This window comes from Amaranthus tricolor, chromosome 1, assembly GCF_026212465.1.
Source record: "Amaranthus tricolor cultivar Red isolate AtriRed21 chromosome 1, ASM2621246v1, whole genome shotgun sequence".
NCBI lineage: Eukaryota > Viridiplantae > Streptophyta > Magnoliopsida > Caryophyllales > Amaranthaceae > Amaranthus > Amaranthus tricolor.
The window spans coordinates 1,063,754-1,079,320 of NC_080047.1; the positions used below are offsets into that span (position 1 = coordinate 1,063,754).

At 33.5% G+C, this 15,567-nt stretch overlaps 1 protein-coding gene and 1 long non-coding RNA gene across 2 annotated transcripts; both read left to right on the forward strand.

The window, feature by feature from the left end:
- Positions 1–521: 521 nt before the first annotated feature.
- On the forward strand, positions 522–11,276 carry LOC130797434 (dynamin-related protein 3A-like). The gene is made up of 20 exons (XM_057660016.1): positions 522–1,567; positions 3,233–3,515; positions 3,601–3,629; positions 3,727–3,828; positions 5,368–5,436; positions 5,546–5,605; positions 5,697–5,810; positions 6,125–6,173; positions 6,260–6,369; positions 6,578–6,670; positions 6,847–6,939; positions 7,017–7,154; positions 8,138–8,251; positions 8,338–8,433; positions 8,621–8,663; positions 8,758–8,906; positions 8,992–9,138; positions 10,171–10,223; positions 10,337–10,436; positions 10,697–11,276. Exons 1-20 carry the CDS (start codon positions 1,199–1,201, stop codon positions 10,970–10,972), a joined length of 2,487 nt encoding a protein of 828 aa, XP_057515999.1. The 5' UTR covers positions 522–1,198; the 3' UTR covers positions 10,973–11,276.
- Positions 11,277–12,893: 1,617 nt separating this feature from the next.
- On the forward strand, positions 12,894–14,757 carry LOC130797454 (uncharacterized). Its single transcript, XR_009038865.1, has 3 exons — positions 12,894–13,023; positions 14,005–14,077; positions 14,322–14,757. It is a non-coding gene; the product is annotated as an uncharacterized LOC130797454 (long non-coding RNA).
- The last annotated feature ends 810 nt before the right edge of the window (positions 14,758–15,567 follow it).

Genomic DNA, 15,567 nt, shown 5'->3' on the forward strand with positions numbered 1-15,567 from the left:
TCATATCCGTACTTTGCCTCTTCCACTACGAGTCTACAATCAGACAGCTCTGTTGACACTCGAGGCTTTCACCAGATAATTTTTTGTTTTTTCATAGATTGGACTGTAGTGAATTAGCCACAGGGCTAGATATGGGTTGTTTTTGGCAGGTCAGTTTTTAAAAATGGGCCCAAACGGGCTTGGTCCATTCAGCCTTACCAATTTTCGTTTTTGTTCTTTTAAGATTGTAGAAAAACTGTCCCTTTCCAATGAAAAATTAACTGCAGCTTGAAGGAAAAATTAGACATATAATTCAAGAGGCATGGATTATCAAAGAATTAACGGCTCATTTGATATGTGGTAATGGAAATGAAAAATTAGTATAATTTTGGTTGAAAAATTTCTTGGTTATTTTGATGTTCATGCTTGTCCAACTTCAATCATTTTATTTTTTTCATAAAATTCATCCCAACGCATTATCATCGAGTGAGGTGGTATTAGGTGGTAATGGAAATTTATAAGCAAAAATACTTTTTTGTGATTAAAGTTTCATTACCATAGGAATTATATGGAACTTTTTATGAAATTTTACACTATAAATCATTTCCATTACTATCATTTGATACCGGTCACCCAATGGATCATAGGTGCTTTACTTGTGACTTAACCAAACACTTAGTTAATTGAAGGTGCTTTAGTTGTGACTTAACCAAACACTTGGTTGGCTACTTGCAATCAAGATCATGACCAACTCTAGATTTCAGAATAATTCAGTAGAACAAAAACTTTTGGTGAATAATTTTTCAGTCCCTAAAATAAAATAGCTACTCTAGACCACCTTTTATATGACGGTCCGACACATCTTTTTCGGTGTCCTCCAAAGCTTGCAGACTTGCAGTTATATAACTCGATTCACATCACTTTTAATCACAATACGACATCTAGTACAAGTCAAAACGACACATCGCTTTCCTCTCAAGTCTCACCCAAGAAATTGGGGAACCCAAAATAATTCTCAAATAAAAGAAAAAATAAAAAAGGTCACAAGTTCTTACTCTCAGCCCTCAGGTCTCATCCTTCCTTCTCTATGATCTTCTTCTTTCTGTGAATTTTGAAAACTTAAAGAATCTTACTCTCTAATCTCCATTCCTATTCATACAACATCTCTCTCTTTTTGGGGTTTCAATCTCCTTTTTTTTTTTTTTTTCAATTTTCGTTAATGGCGGACGATTCAATCACACCGTCATCACCTTCACCATCAATGGCGGAAGTTACAAAAGCTTCGTTGGGGCACTCTGTGATCCCAATAGTAAACAAGCTACAAGATATAGCAGCACAGCTAGGTAATAGTCCTGCCTTTGACTTACCGCAAGTCGCCGTCGTTGGTAGCCAGAGTAGTGGTAAATCGAGCGTTCTTGAAGCGCTTGTTGGCCGTGATTTCTTGCCGCGAGGGTGTGATATTTGTACTCGACGTCCGCTTGTGCTTCAGCTTTTGCAGACAAAGAAGAGTGATGAAGAATGGGGAGAGTTTTTGCATCTTCCTGGAAAAAGGTTTTTTGATTTCAGTGAAATTCGAAGAGAAATTCAGGTGAAGTTTTATTTTATTTTATTTTATTTTTATTTTTATTGTCGTTGTTTTTTTAAGTATAATTTTCAGTAGTACATGAATTTCGATTAATTTTGGTGGATTTGTATGGGTTAGAATTGATTCAGATAAAATTTTGTGGTTTAGAACATTTCTTTCTTATTAGTAAAATGCGAATTTGAAATGTTATTAGTGCAGTTATATGTGTTACTGTTGATTCAGTTGAACTTTTATCTTATAATTATTTTTTTGTGAGTTCTTACATTTAATCCTGTAAAGACAGTTATTTTGTCATTGGAATTTTATGCATTAGTGTTGAATGCTGCAATGGTAAGGTGAATACAGAGTCTGATAAAAGAATTGATTGTATTTTGTTTGCTTTTAAGTCTTAACCAAGGACAAAATGAGTTGCGATTTATTTTTGGTGAAATGGGTAGAGGTGCAGTACTCAATACTGGATGAACTATAATTATATTTCATTTAGGTTGTCGTGTGGAAAGAGAATGTGAAAGTTCTTTCCATTTATTGGTATGTTTTTTGGTTGGAAGAATGCTATGGAAATGAATTGGAGCTATAAATTTCGTTGGTGAGTTTACAAAGCTAAGTGATCAAATTTAACGATGTTGTGAGAGCTTGAAGGCTATATGGTCACATGTTCAACGAGAATTTAAATACTTAATGTTAAATAGGAAGTTATTGAGCTGTATGTATTAAGAGTATAAAAGCATACGAATTTTGAATACCGCATTAGTAAGAGAGACTTCCTTATTCCCTTAAGTTTGCTACTTAGAGGGTTTGCACACAAACCAAGGATAAGGGAGAAAGCGGGTATTTTAGTGGGGAATGTTGGTGGGTTCATGTCCTTTAGTGGAGTAATTATTAGTTTTAATTTAAAATAGCATAAATCGTAGGTTTTAGTGGGATATTATAGGTGGGGTCATGGCCAATAAAGGTAATATAGCAAACCTTATGAGATGTATTAAAATAGTATATGTAGCAAAACCGGTGACGTAGAGAGTATACTGATATGACGGTAATATGTGCTACCATAAGTCACAAATTAGGCTTTTGCGTGAAGAATGGCTTGGCATGCTAGCTGAGCTGTGTATTCAATGATCGGTGAGAATAAGAAGCACAAATATAAGTTTGGGTCTAATGGCTCTTGATATAAGTTGGTCATCTGGAAGGTTTTACTCATATGAGAGCAAGGAACCAGCTTAAATTTAGGTCAAACTGTTTTATGATTTATGCGAGTAGGCATATGCTTTGTAATGGGGCTGAGGTGAAGAAGATTCATGTAATCTTCTCATGCTTCATTATGAAGTTTTCTCTCCTATTCATGTCATCCTTTGTATGGGCTCAAATTTCGTCAAATTGTTGATATTCAGTTGGACATATGGATGAAGAAGAGGATGAATATCAGTTCTGTCAGTGAACTTTACAAGCTAAATTGTGTTCTCCTAATTCACAGTGATCGTGCCTGTTCTTTTTTATTTTTTATTCATGTTGATCATAATTCATATTGGTTAGTGACTATTGTTCTTTGTAATAAATACTCAATACTTCATAATGATTACTGCTTTATATTTTTTCATAAGTTTTTGAATCTTTCACTGGCATAAGGTTGTTTATATCAAATGTATGATTTGATAATTTATTTTAAGTCAGGCTGAAACTGAGAGAGAGGCTGGAGAAAACAAAGGTGTTTCCGACAAGCAAATCCGTCTTAAAATCTTTTCACCTAATGTTCTTGATATTACCTTAGTAGATCTCCCTGGGTTAACCAAAGTTCCAGTTGGTGATCAGCCATCTGACATTGAAGCGCGAATAAGAACCATGATAATGTCCTACATCAAAATCCCAAGCTGCTTAATATTAGCAGTTACCCCTGCTAATTCTGATTTAGCAAATTCAGATGCTTTGCAGATGGCTGGAATCGCGGATCCTGATGGTAATTTATGCTGCTTATTTCTTATGGATCAACTTGTGAATTTGGTGGATGTAATTTTTTTGCCATTTGGTTTATTATTGGACAGGTTATCGAACGATTGGTGTCATCACAAAGGTGCATTACATTACATCATAGCTATTTACATTTCTTTTGTAACGCATAATATCACAGCATGGTTCCTGAGGAGATGGGCTCTTTACTGTTGTTTCAGCTAGACATTATGGACAGAGGGACAGACGCACGCAATTTTTTGCTTGGGAAAGTTATACCACTACGGCTTGGTTATGTGGGTGTTGTGAATCGTAGTCAAGAGGTATTTTGTTATTTTATATCAAGTTTAATTAATTTATCCCCGAGATACAAGAAAAGTATCCTATCATTTGCAACTTTTAGTACTTGACATTTCAAACACTTTTCCTTGATTTACTTTGTGTCTGTGTTTGACCATCATCCCAGAAACGGTTTTCCTAAATTTGATGTTTTGAACTGTTCTCTTATTTTTAATATCTTGTTTCAATGAATGCATTTGAGATTGGCCATGTAACCTTGGCTAAGACATCATCACTTCTGTTATTGCAATGATTGAATTTTTGATTTATGACTAATTTTTTTGCGTTCACCCCATTTGACTTCTGTCGTATTGTGCTTAATTAATAATGTCATTATATATCATGAGTGCTGGGTGTTAGATGTTTCTGATGAAATAATTTACTAGTGACTTAAACAACAAACAACTACATCAAGGTTAGGAAAGTGATTTTTAAATAATTGATGTTAGAGACTCAGATTGTGATCGATCAACTTGTGGAACATGGGAGATGTCATCTAGAGTCTTGGACTGAGGGGTCTGTACGGATGAAGTCATGGATAAACCTTTTATTAAAGTTCTACTGACATTCACTAGTGCGTGGGCTTTCAATGGAGTAGTATCAAACTGTTTTAAAAGCTTTCTTGGACGCATCCTAGGGGGGCATTGCAATGGGTTGGCCACCTTGAAATGCTAGGTGAGGTGATTTCTTACGGTGAGAGCCGTGAGTTCCTTAGAGTGCCTTTCGTCTCAGAAATGTGCCTATTTGATGTGTGCACCTACCAAGTGTGTTTTCCCTTCCCTTCTCTTCTAGAATTGTCTCTGTTTTTTGTAGTTTTTTTATCAACTTTGTTTTCATAGTTTTTGGGGAAGGCGCCTAGAGCCCTATGCTCTAGGGACATCCTTAGTGCCTTAGAGAGCCTCACTTCTTTTAAACGAAGTATAGAAGTAATGATGTGGGCACTTGATTTATTGAGTTTTTATTTACACGACTTTTTTTAATGACTACCACTGATGAGCTTGAGCAAATTAATTTAGTTCAAGTTTACTGGAAATTGCTTCGTTACTTAAGGTTGTTAAATATTTTTGTAAGTCGCATAATGGCATTGTCGTATCCTATGGCTACTAGTCTCTTACTGATGAACTTGTATTAATTAGAGTAATTCAAGCTCATAGGTGTAATTGTTACTTCTGTTGCTAGTCCTTCTAAGATTCAACTACTGTCCCTGTTGACTTTTTGGTTTGTGTAATCACGTGATACATGCTTGTGAGCTTGTATCATATTTGTCATAGCAGAGTCAAAGGAATGACTATTATATGTTTTTGGTCTGTTCTGGTGATAGCATTTTTGTTCAGGTTATATTGGAAAATGTATATTTCATTTGTATGGGTTTTATAGTACATTCCAGAATGCTACAAATGATGATAAAGAGGGTATATTCAAATTAGTGATGTTGCAATTCACATTATATTGTACATACATTTGTGGTTTCAATTGTCAATTTGTTTGTTTATTTGATTCATGATATTTCAATTATAAAACAGGACATTGTGAACAACAGGAGCATAAAAGACGCACTTGTGGCTGAGGAGAAATTCTTCCGCAGTCGTCCTGTATGTTACCTGTATCTTTGGTTTCTTTGTTTTTTTGATTCAGTTTTTGGTTTGAAATTTAGACATACTCTATTGCTTATCTCTCCGCTTATTTTACTTGATTTATCAGGTGTACAGTGATGTTGCAGATCGATGCGGTGTTCCACAGTTGGCGAAAAAATTAAATCAGGTAAGAACAATGTCATGGTTGATGGTACGATAGTATTTCACTAATGTGTTGGTTGCTGGGTCTTATGGTTCTGTTTTTCGTCTTTTTGAAGATTCTAGTTCAACACATCAAGTCCCTTCTCCCCGGTCTAAAAGCGCAAATCAGTGCTCAACTTGTTTCTGTTGCTAAAGAGCACGCAAGTTATGGAGAAATTGTGGAATCTAAGGTACGAACATGTGTATTTTGGATTGTCCTGGATTTCTGGTAGAAAATTATTTGTCCTTCAAAAATGTTTTTTCATTTGGTCACTAATGGTATGTTTAACAACATAAAGAGAATATTAATTATCATGATTTTAAGAATAGCGTTTTGATAAAGTTTGTGCGTCATAATTGCAACTTTACTATATGTTCTGGAAAAAGTGTACTCGTTTTAAGAAACTTTCGAATCTCATGTTTTTTTACTTCATGGAGGAAGTATTTGGAAATGTTTGATTGTGCTGATATCCTTCTTATACATCATTTTCTTTCTCTGTTCTAGGCTGGTATGGGTAGCCTCATCTTAAATATTTTATCTAAATACTCAGAAGGTGAGTCTTCTTTCTTGTTCACTCTGTCAATCTGTTCATATGTCAGTTGCATTTAATGTTAAAGATGTGAGTTTTTTGTTGAACAGTTTTTGCTTCTATGATCGAGGGGAAGAACGAAGAGATGTCAACTTCCGAGCTATCTGGTGGTGCAAGAATTCATTACATATTCCAGTCAATTTTTGTTAAGAGTTTAGAGGTTTGAATGACTTCTCTACCTACTTCTTTCTTTTGCTGGAGGAGGGGGAGGGAGACTTTTGTTTCAGATATTCTTGTTTGTGCAACCTGCTACTCTTCCTTTCCTTCTTACATAGCTTCATTTTACGTTGCACTTTCAAGTGATGTTATATGCTCTACTTAGTAAGAATACCTTGTTAACTTTCGCTGATATCTGATCTTTATTTCAGGAGGTGGATCCATGTGAGGATTTAAGTGATGATGACATCCGAACAGCTATTCAGAATGCAACTGGTCCTAAGTCTGCATTATTTGTTCCAGAAGTAGGCTTTATTACGTTATGAAATTTATTGGTCTTTTTGACATGTTTGCTATGAGATGAGATCTGTTTAATCCTTTGTTATACATATTTCTCTGCAGTATCCTCATGACGTCGAATACTTTATATTTGTCTTTTGTTTGACTCGTGAACTTTTGGGTTTAACTATTGAGTTTTTAGGTACCATTTGAAGTTCTTGTCAGAAGGCAAATTTATCGTTTATTGGAACCAAGTCTCCAATGTGCAAAGTTTATATATGATGAGCTTATAAAGGTAGCAAAGTTCTGCTTTATTGTCAAATTTTATGTAATAGTTGGTGTACTCATTCTTACTCTATAATCTTCATGTAGATGAGCCGGCGTTGTCTAGTCAATGACATGCAACGCTTTCCTATACTCAGAAAACGAATGGATGATGTTATCCATAACTTCCTGAGAGAAGGCCTTCAACCCACCGAGGCAATGATCAATCATATCATAGACATGGAGGTACTAGTTATATCATATATGTCATGTTGGAAATATCTTATGGCCACTTATCAATTCATCTAGTCGTTTTCTCTTTTTTTTTTTTCTTTAATGTCTGTAATCTTTATTTACATGCAATTAGTGCATATGGGTTAATTAAAAATTGCCTTTTTGTAGTGCGAGGGTAAGGCTACTTACATTAGACCCTCGATGAGCCACTTAGTAGCATTGGGATAATGTAACGTTGTTGCTGCTTTCTAATTCTCATCCGTTTCTTGTTCACTTTGCCTCTAATTGTGCAGTGGCATTATTTTCTTTGCTTTCTGTGATTGGGCTAGTGTCCTTGGGGATTGCAGTTCATACTTCTGTTGTGTACTCCAGCATGTTGCTTTTTCTTTCCCGGATTAGAGACACAATTTTCTATAGCCTGGAAGATAATAAGATAATAGTAACTTAATTGGACGCTAGTTTGAAGTATTCTTTGTGCATATCCATTGAGAGGATTTGTACTTTCTACATGTGTTAAAGATTTACCCCGTCCATTTCATATACAACCAAAGATTCATAGTTATTTAGTTTTTGATTTTAAAGATTATGGTAAATGGCTAATTATCGTGTGTGCGTCTTATTTATGTGAACAAGCAAGGGCTAACCAAAAACAACCTCTTTGTTATTACAAGGGTAAGGCTTCATACATCAAACTCCCATTGACCCTGCCAAGGCAAGAGCCACCCAATGACTTTGGGGTGATAAAAGATTTAAATTACTGATCTATAGATCAACTTGAGTAATAATTTTGCATTATCTTTCCCCTTCCTTTTTTAGCTATTATTGTTATCACAATAAATACTTGTAGTGTGATGTTGGTTTCATAAACGGTAAGGGTTATTTCATGTTGGTCATACACATGATGTCTACTTGAGTCTGGTTTGTTGATTTTAGAGGAAGTCCCTCAAAAGTTGTTTCTGGTTGGGTTGCTAATGGTTCCTGTTTAATTTTCGTAGTTGGACTACATAAATACTTCTCACCCTAATTTCATTGGTGGAGCTAAAGCTGTAGAGGTTGCTTGTCAACATATCAAGTCTTCAAGATCTTCTGTATATATCCCAAAGCTAAAGGTATCTGTCTTGTCACACTTTCTTAGTTAATTTTATGTTTATTTATACATAATCTTATAAGTACCAGGGTGCAATTTTCCTGTCAGGATGTTGGGGATTCAGATAAAGCACCTGCATCTGAAAGGATACTTAAAACACGAGGTATTCTTCCTAGAAGTGCAAATGGAGCCATTGCAGAACAGGTATTGAATCATAGATGTTTGTAGGAATCTCTGTGTCCTGTCCCTACTCCATGTTTACATGGTTGATGATTTGCGGGAATCATAGAACAGTTATTTATTCTATGAGAATTACTCAATGATATTGGTTGGTACGCAATCCATGTTTACATGGTTGTTGATTTTATTCCAAATCTTTTTTGATCGACAGAGCTTTCGATCTGCAGTAGATGGTGATAAACCTGTTCAGTCTGGTAAGATTCTACTCAGTTGCTGTTCTAAGACCTCAATTTAATGCAATATTCACTGCTCCTGAGTAGTTTTGAAATATACATAATGTCTGAACAGGAGGTGTGACTAACCCTAGTTGGGGGATTTCATCTATATTTGGGGCTGCTGACAACCACAACACTTCTAAGGAAATCTCCATTAATAAGTCTTTCAGTGAGCCTATACAGAATTTGGAGCATTCGTTTTCAACTATATATTTAAAGGAGGTAAGTGTCTTTTGCAGGCTGCTACTGTAATACTTTTTTTTTTCTGCAGCTTCTGAACAGTAATATGTGTGATTCACTTTTGAAGCCACCAACAATACTGAGGCCAGCAGAGACTCAAACAGAGAATGAGGCAATTGAAAATGCTGTCACCAAATTGTTGTTGAAGTCATATTATGATATCGTCAGGAAGAATGTTGAAGACTCTGTGCCTAAGGCTATCATGCATTTCCTGGTGAGTGCTTGATATCTCTGAATTTTATATCAATTTTTAAGAGGTTATCTTTCATCTTTGATTTAACATTTGCTCTGTTTGATGGTAGTGATTTATTGCACTATTTTTGCTTTATTTCTGTCTCTTTGCTGTTGGTGCATTGTGCCTGTACAAACTTTGTTGATATAACTGTTCAAAGTATTTTCCTTGACTTAATTACTATGTTCCATGCATTTTGGTTCCTGCATGGTAGTGCAGAAATGAGTTGACTAATGGTTTTTTGTATTGTGCTGTGTTAAGCAAGACAAACTTCATTTTTCTGAAAACTCCTGAATATACATACTATCGTTTGGTTTATGCACTGGTTTTCTCCTCATAGTTTTTGTGGCAATGACTCGCAATCTAGTTCTCTGAATTTTTTTCTATGTACGGTATTATTGTTCAATAAGTTGATTGATTTCTATGTGGCCCCACTGACTTTATTCCTCATAGCTTGGACATAATTGTTACTGTGCTCAGATTCATATCTTTTGGTGAGTGTATTCTTTAAGTGATTGAAAAGCAGTTGAAATTACATGCATGGAGAAGCAAATATAAGTTCAGCAGTCTGGCTTTTAGTTTTGACTGGCTTATTCTAGTAATCCGGCCTTTTTGTATGATGAACCTGGTAAGGCAGAAAAAATGCAATATACTTGCCTGATTATGCTTGTTAATTTTCTAATACTTCATGTACTTGTGTCTTTTATGGGCCTTTCTATTGCGAGCTTTAACGTTGATGTCATCTTAGAATAATAACTTGTTCGTTTATGTATACTATGATGTGAGTTTCAACCTTATGTGGTTTTTAATCAATATCTTAGCATGTAACATATGAATATTTAGTCTTTGGTCGTCGTTTTTTTTTCTTTTGTTATCCTGGTTTTGTCAAAATTTAGCATCCTAAATAAGAATGATATGCATTTCAGCTATGAAGGTGCTTTTGAATATTGGGTTGCAATGTCTTTGCCGTTGATGAGTCACTTGATTTGATCCAATCAAATAAACCTTATGCAGGTAAACCATACTAAGCGAGAGCTGCACAACATATTTATCAAAAAGCTGTATAGGTAAAAATGAAGTTTGGACCGAGTATTTAAGGGTTTTTTTGTATCATCTAGTGATTGTTCCGTATCAGTTAACATCCAAATCTGATGGCAACTATTGCAATGAACTATAACAGAGAGAATCTATTTGAAGAGATGTTGCAGGAACCTGATGGTTTGGCAATAAAAAGGAAGCAAACTCGAGATAAATTGCGTATTCTCAACCAGGCTTTCCGGGTTGGTTTCTGTATCTAACTTGTCAAACTTTTAGGCTATAACTTACTAGGTGGATTTTCATTGTTGACATTTTTAAGTTGGACAATTTTTTCGTTGCATATTGTCTTCTTTTTGTGGGTTTGCTTCCTCTATTCGTTGTAATTATGTTATGTTCCTTGTCCTATGAAACAACTTAAAACCTTCAGAATTACATGAATTGTTTGTATTCCAGAAACGCGTTAATGATTTTTCTCATTTATCGCATGTTCCCCTTACAACAGGTGCTTGATGAATTGCCACTTGAAGTTGATACAGTTGAGAAGGGTTACAGTTTGGGAACTGATGCTACTGGTTTGCCAAAGATAAATGGTCTTCCATCATCAATGTACTCATCAAGCAGTTATTCAAGTGAATCCCTTTCGGCCTCTCCTAAAACCCACAAGTCCAGGAAATCTTCTCACTCGGGTGAATTACAATCGCCATTGTACCCCAACGGTGATTCGATTGGCAGTGGCCGTGGTTCTTTGACTGGTCTCTATCCAACTATCCATATGTAAATCATATGGCCAGTAGCTGTTGTGCAATCATCAAGTTTATTCATTTCGATTGGTTTGTCCCATATTTTTTGAATCTTTGGGGATATAAAATCTTCTCACCCCTTTTCAGTCACCGTTATTTTGAGTTGCAGAAGGTTGTCATGATTAAACTTGCAAATTTTTGTAGCAAATTTGATGATATATTTTCTAAATGAGCCAAGATATAAGTCAAATTGGTTTTTGGTGCATGTATATTACTACTAGAAAGGATGTGTTACCTCTATTCAGTTTTGCCATACATAATAACAAGGCTTCCCATTTGAAAGACACTTGATGGGAGCGACTTTTTTGTTGGAATGTATATTTTTACTTATATATTAGTATAGATGCTCGTGCATTTGTGTGAATGAAGAAATATACAATTTTAGAAATAAATATTTTTCGAGCAAATATTTTTAACTATTTTGGCATTAATTTTTCTAGTTTAACTATATAATTATAAAAAAATTGATAATATTTATATATAGCTATGTTGAGAAGATTAAAAAGCTAGTGATGATTAGAATCAAGATCTTCACTCAAATTGAATTCCTTACATTTATCAATTAGATAACTCTCATAAATTAATTTTATATAAATACTTTACCTATTTTAATTCAAGTATTAAAGAAATAATTAATTAATGACGCTTTTATTATTTCTTGCAAATATATAAACACTAAAGTGTGTAATCTAAATTGTAATCATCATAAATCTTTCACTAAGATTTTTCCATGTGTTGATTCTTTAAGAGAATAATATTCGTCATTTTCAGCATTTTATTGATATTTACAAAGGCATTGCATGTATTTCTTTCTTCTGTAGCTCATGAACCGGTTAGATCGCTACTTCAACTGTTGTTTGACCGGTTAAAATTATTATTATTTGGTTTATTAGGAAGAGATTCTTTTTTATTAATGCCGACTCACGAAATATTATAATCTCTTAGAAATTGTAATATGATCTATTTATTACGTCCTCCAACTCGCTTTAAATGTCTCACATAGTTTTTTTAATACTATTTATCGATCATTTTTATTATAAACTTTGTTTTTAATCTAAAAGTTAAAACATAGTCAAGGGGATTTTTTTATTTGTCTTATTGAAAATTATATTAATATCAAATTATTATAATTTTTACTCAAGTGCAATTAGAAATATTTAAGATTAGTTTATAAGCTCTTAACAATGCACGGAGTTTAATATAGAGATATATATAAATAAAATTTTCAAAGAATATTATAAGGTTCTAAGAAGTTGTGATTTGTTATTTTACCAGCTCTTTTTTATTAATATTTATGATTATGATGATAATTTAAATCAATACATTTTTCAAAAATAATTTTTTACTTACGTATAAAATATTTTTTGAAATAATTAATCTCATTAAGATTTTTATTTAGATATAAAAAATTAATGTAAAAATATATTTTAAATACTTAGTTAATTTAACTTTAAATTCTTTTAGGAAAATAAATTGTTGTCATATATACAATTAGAGGGTCAATTATAGTCATATTAAGTTAATATTCTAAGAAATGGTTATGTAATATTTTTCAGTTTTTTTTATCAATACTTATGATTAAAATATATCAAAATCAGATGGGACATTTAAGGAGAATATGTAAGAGTGTTTTAAAAAAAACAGCGGACCGCCTTTTGGGACAATCGCCGACTTGTGAGACCTAAAAAACAAAAATATACACCATGTCCACAGACTCCCCACACACACATATATATATATATATATATATATATATATATATATATATATATATATATATATATATATATATATATATATATATATATATATATATATATATATATATATATATATATATATATATATATATATATATATATATATGTGCGCTGTGTCCTGTGCGAGAGGAGGGTTCGACGTAAACCCATTTTCGTATTTCAGAGTTTACTTTCTGAAAGGCAGAGAAAAAGGAAAGACATCAACAATGGTGGATTTTTGTGTTCGTATATAATGTGATCATCATGCACATGGCAGCCATTACCATTAGGTATGATAATTCTCTATCGTTTTTATTGTTCTAGTTTGGAAATGATTATTGGATAGATATTCCGATTAAGGGTTGGTTATTTTTTGCAATATTTGATTTTTGTTATTTTCTTTACGATATGATATGATTGCATTTTTTATGGAGTTTGTATGATTAATTACAAGAATGATGCTTCCAGAAAATGAGGCTGTAAAATACCAATTTTAGAGACGATATAATGATGATCCATATGATTCACTAGGCCAAATTGTCAAAACTCTTAATTTCTGTAGTCACCATGATTTTGACTCTCTCGTCCGTTAAATTTCGACTTCTCTTAACTATATTCATGGCCACTCTTCTCATGAAGTCCTCTACTGTACCTACATGTGAACAACGGCGGTTGAACAGAACACAAACAAATAAATCGATATATTTGCCCTCAAACTATAGTGTTCCTGGCCAGGAATTGCGTTAGGGTTGAGCATTAAGGAATCACCTAGTGATATGATATGATTGCAATATATTTGTTTCACAATCAGTAAGTTGGACGTTATAAATCTTTAATATGAGCGTTAGGCCGGGGGTCACTGAATGGAATGGAAGATAGTGTGTGCTCAATTACTGTCATTCTTATTTTCTAGAAGTTCCAAGTAAAATTTTAAATGAAGGGCCTTTATATATAAAAATTGAAACTTATTCGCATTGCCATCCATATATGATTGACCACTCGAGCAGCTGATAAAATTAAAATTTATTCACATTGCCAACATTTAATACCAACAATAAACAAGGAGTAAAGGATACCTTTGGCTATGAATTTCAAAGAATGAATACAATGGTTGATTGGGATATAATAATACTTGTACAACAAAAGATGACCCTTATCTTCCCATCAATATTTACTTTGGAACAGGGAGTGTTACTGTGTAAACTATTGATACAATTGCAATCCCATGTTCTGTGGAAGTTTATGTTTGATTCTTCCATGTCTTTCCATAGGTTGGCACCAACATCCCCGTTTCAGTTCCTATGCCCTTCATCTCATCTGGTGACCTTGAGACTCCTTTTGCAGGTGAAGTGGTTGTTCTTACAGTGTTGTTCTCTTTTCATCTTTCCCCAACAATCTTTTGATGTTTACCTTCAGTATTGCTATCTTGTTCTTACTGCTTATGAGTGAGGGATGGGCTTTCTTTACACGGACCTCCTGAATCGGAGGGATGAAATTTGAAGTAGTTTGGGGCTTTGAAGTTTTGGAGTGCCTCATAGTTTATAAATTGAAAAGCTAGATAAATCCTGATTTTCCCTGTTTGTTTCAGAGAAACGGGAGCTCACTTTTATACTAAAGTCAAAACAGTAACACAATGCTGGAACGAAGTTCCGATGGATGATGAAGTAGGTAATCCAATTTTGGCTTTATAGCAAAATTTTTGTCCAATTGCTAGAATAAGACGATGACTCAATGATCTCATATTCATAGGAATGTTTACCTGTCTGAAACGTTGCACCCTTAAGTAGTTTTGCCTTTTATTAGGAGTTTCCATATTGCCAATAGTCAAGGAAGAGTTAGTGGTAATCGACTCAAAATGACCCGATTTGAAACCTGCTGCTCTACCATTTGTCTGGTCTAATCTAACTGTGAAGAACGAGGAGTTTCTTAATGGACTGTCGAGGAAAGCTACTTATATTATCTTTTCAATAGTTAGTGGTATTTAATCTGCGCACATTTTATTGTCTATGTCAACAAGAAATGAATTTAATGGACTCTTTTTTTTAAATGATGTGATAATAATGTGATAAAAAATTATTTTGAACGAATACGTGACAATTTTTGTTGCGTATAGAATACTATTCAGATGAAATATCATTAATTAAACTTCAGTTTTGTTGACACCCTTTTGCCTACTGACTCCTAAACTTTTTTTCTTTAATTCCTGATATAAATCATACCCCTCTTGGGTTTGTAAATGTGCTACATCATCTTTTGTTTGCTTTTTTATATTTATGCATGATGTAATGGAGTCAATAAAAAGCAGAATTTATTGTGTTGTATACAAAATAAAAAAAGATATCTCAAAGTATGAATTTTGCCCAAGGAATCCTGCTAGTAGCTATCATAGAAACTATATACATATACTAGTGGGAAGTTTTCTATAATACATTTTGCTCTCCCCAGTTTGCCAAACAACTTTGTTTTAAGAAAGCCTAGATTTTTGGATCCAAAAAAAAGTTATGGATGATATTATCCTTTATGAATGCTGAAAAACTATAAATTTGATGACATGTTTGATGTTTCTACTTCCCCACCAATCATGTTCAGGTAATCTAAATTAACGATAATCTATTTCAATTTAATAGTTGTCCAATGTGCTATGCATTAAATATCTTTAAATGTGCATAATAATTATAAAGCGTTGAGATAATAAAAGTATGCATTAAAACAAATTAAATAAGATTTCACTTGATTATATTTTACCTGTAGAAAATTATAAAACAAAATTGATTGATGAAATAAGCATAGCTATTAAAAAAAAACAAATGATAATATAAACTATATTACTCTAT

What these genes read in the sequence shown, in the direction of transcription:
- LOC130797434 (XM_057660016.1), top strand. Translation starts at nt 1,199, where the DNA reads ATGGCGGACGATTCAATCACACCGTCATCACCTTCACCATCAATGGCG. An exon ending in TGGAATCGCGGATCCTGATG is followed by an intron (nt 3,516 to 3,600) that starts GTAATTTATGCT and finishes ATTATTGGACAG; the next exon opens with GTTATCGAACGATTGGTGTC. An exon ending in AATTCTTCCGCAGTCGTCCT is followed by an intron (nt 5,437 to 5,545) that starts GTATGTTACCTG and finishes TTGATTTATCAG; the next exon opens with GTGTACAGTGATGTTGCAGA.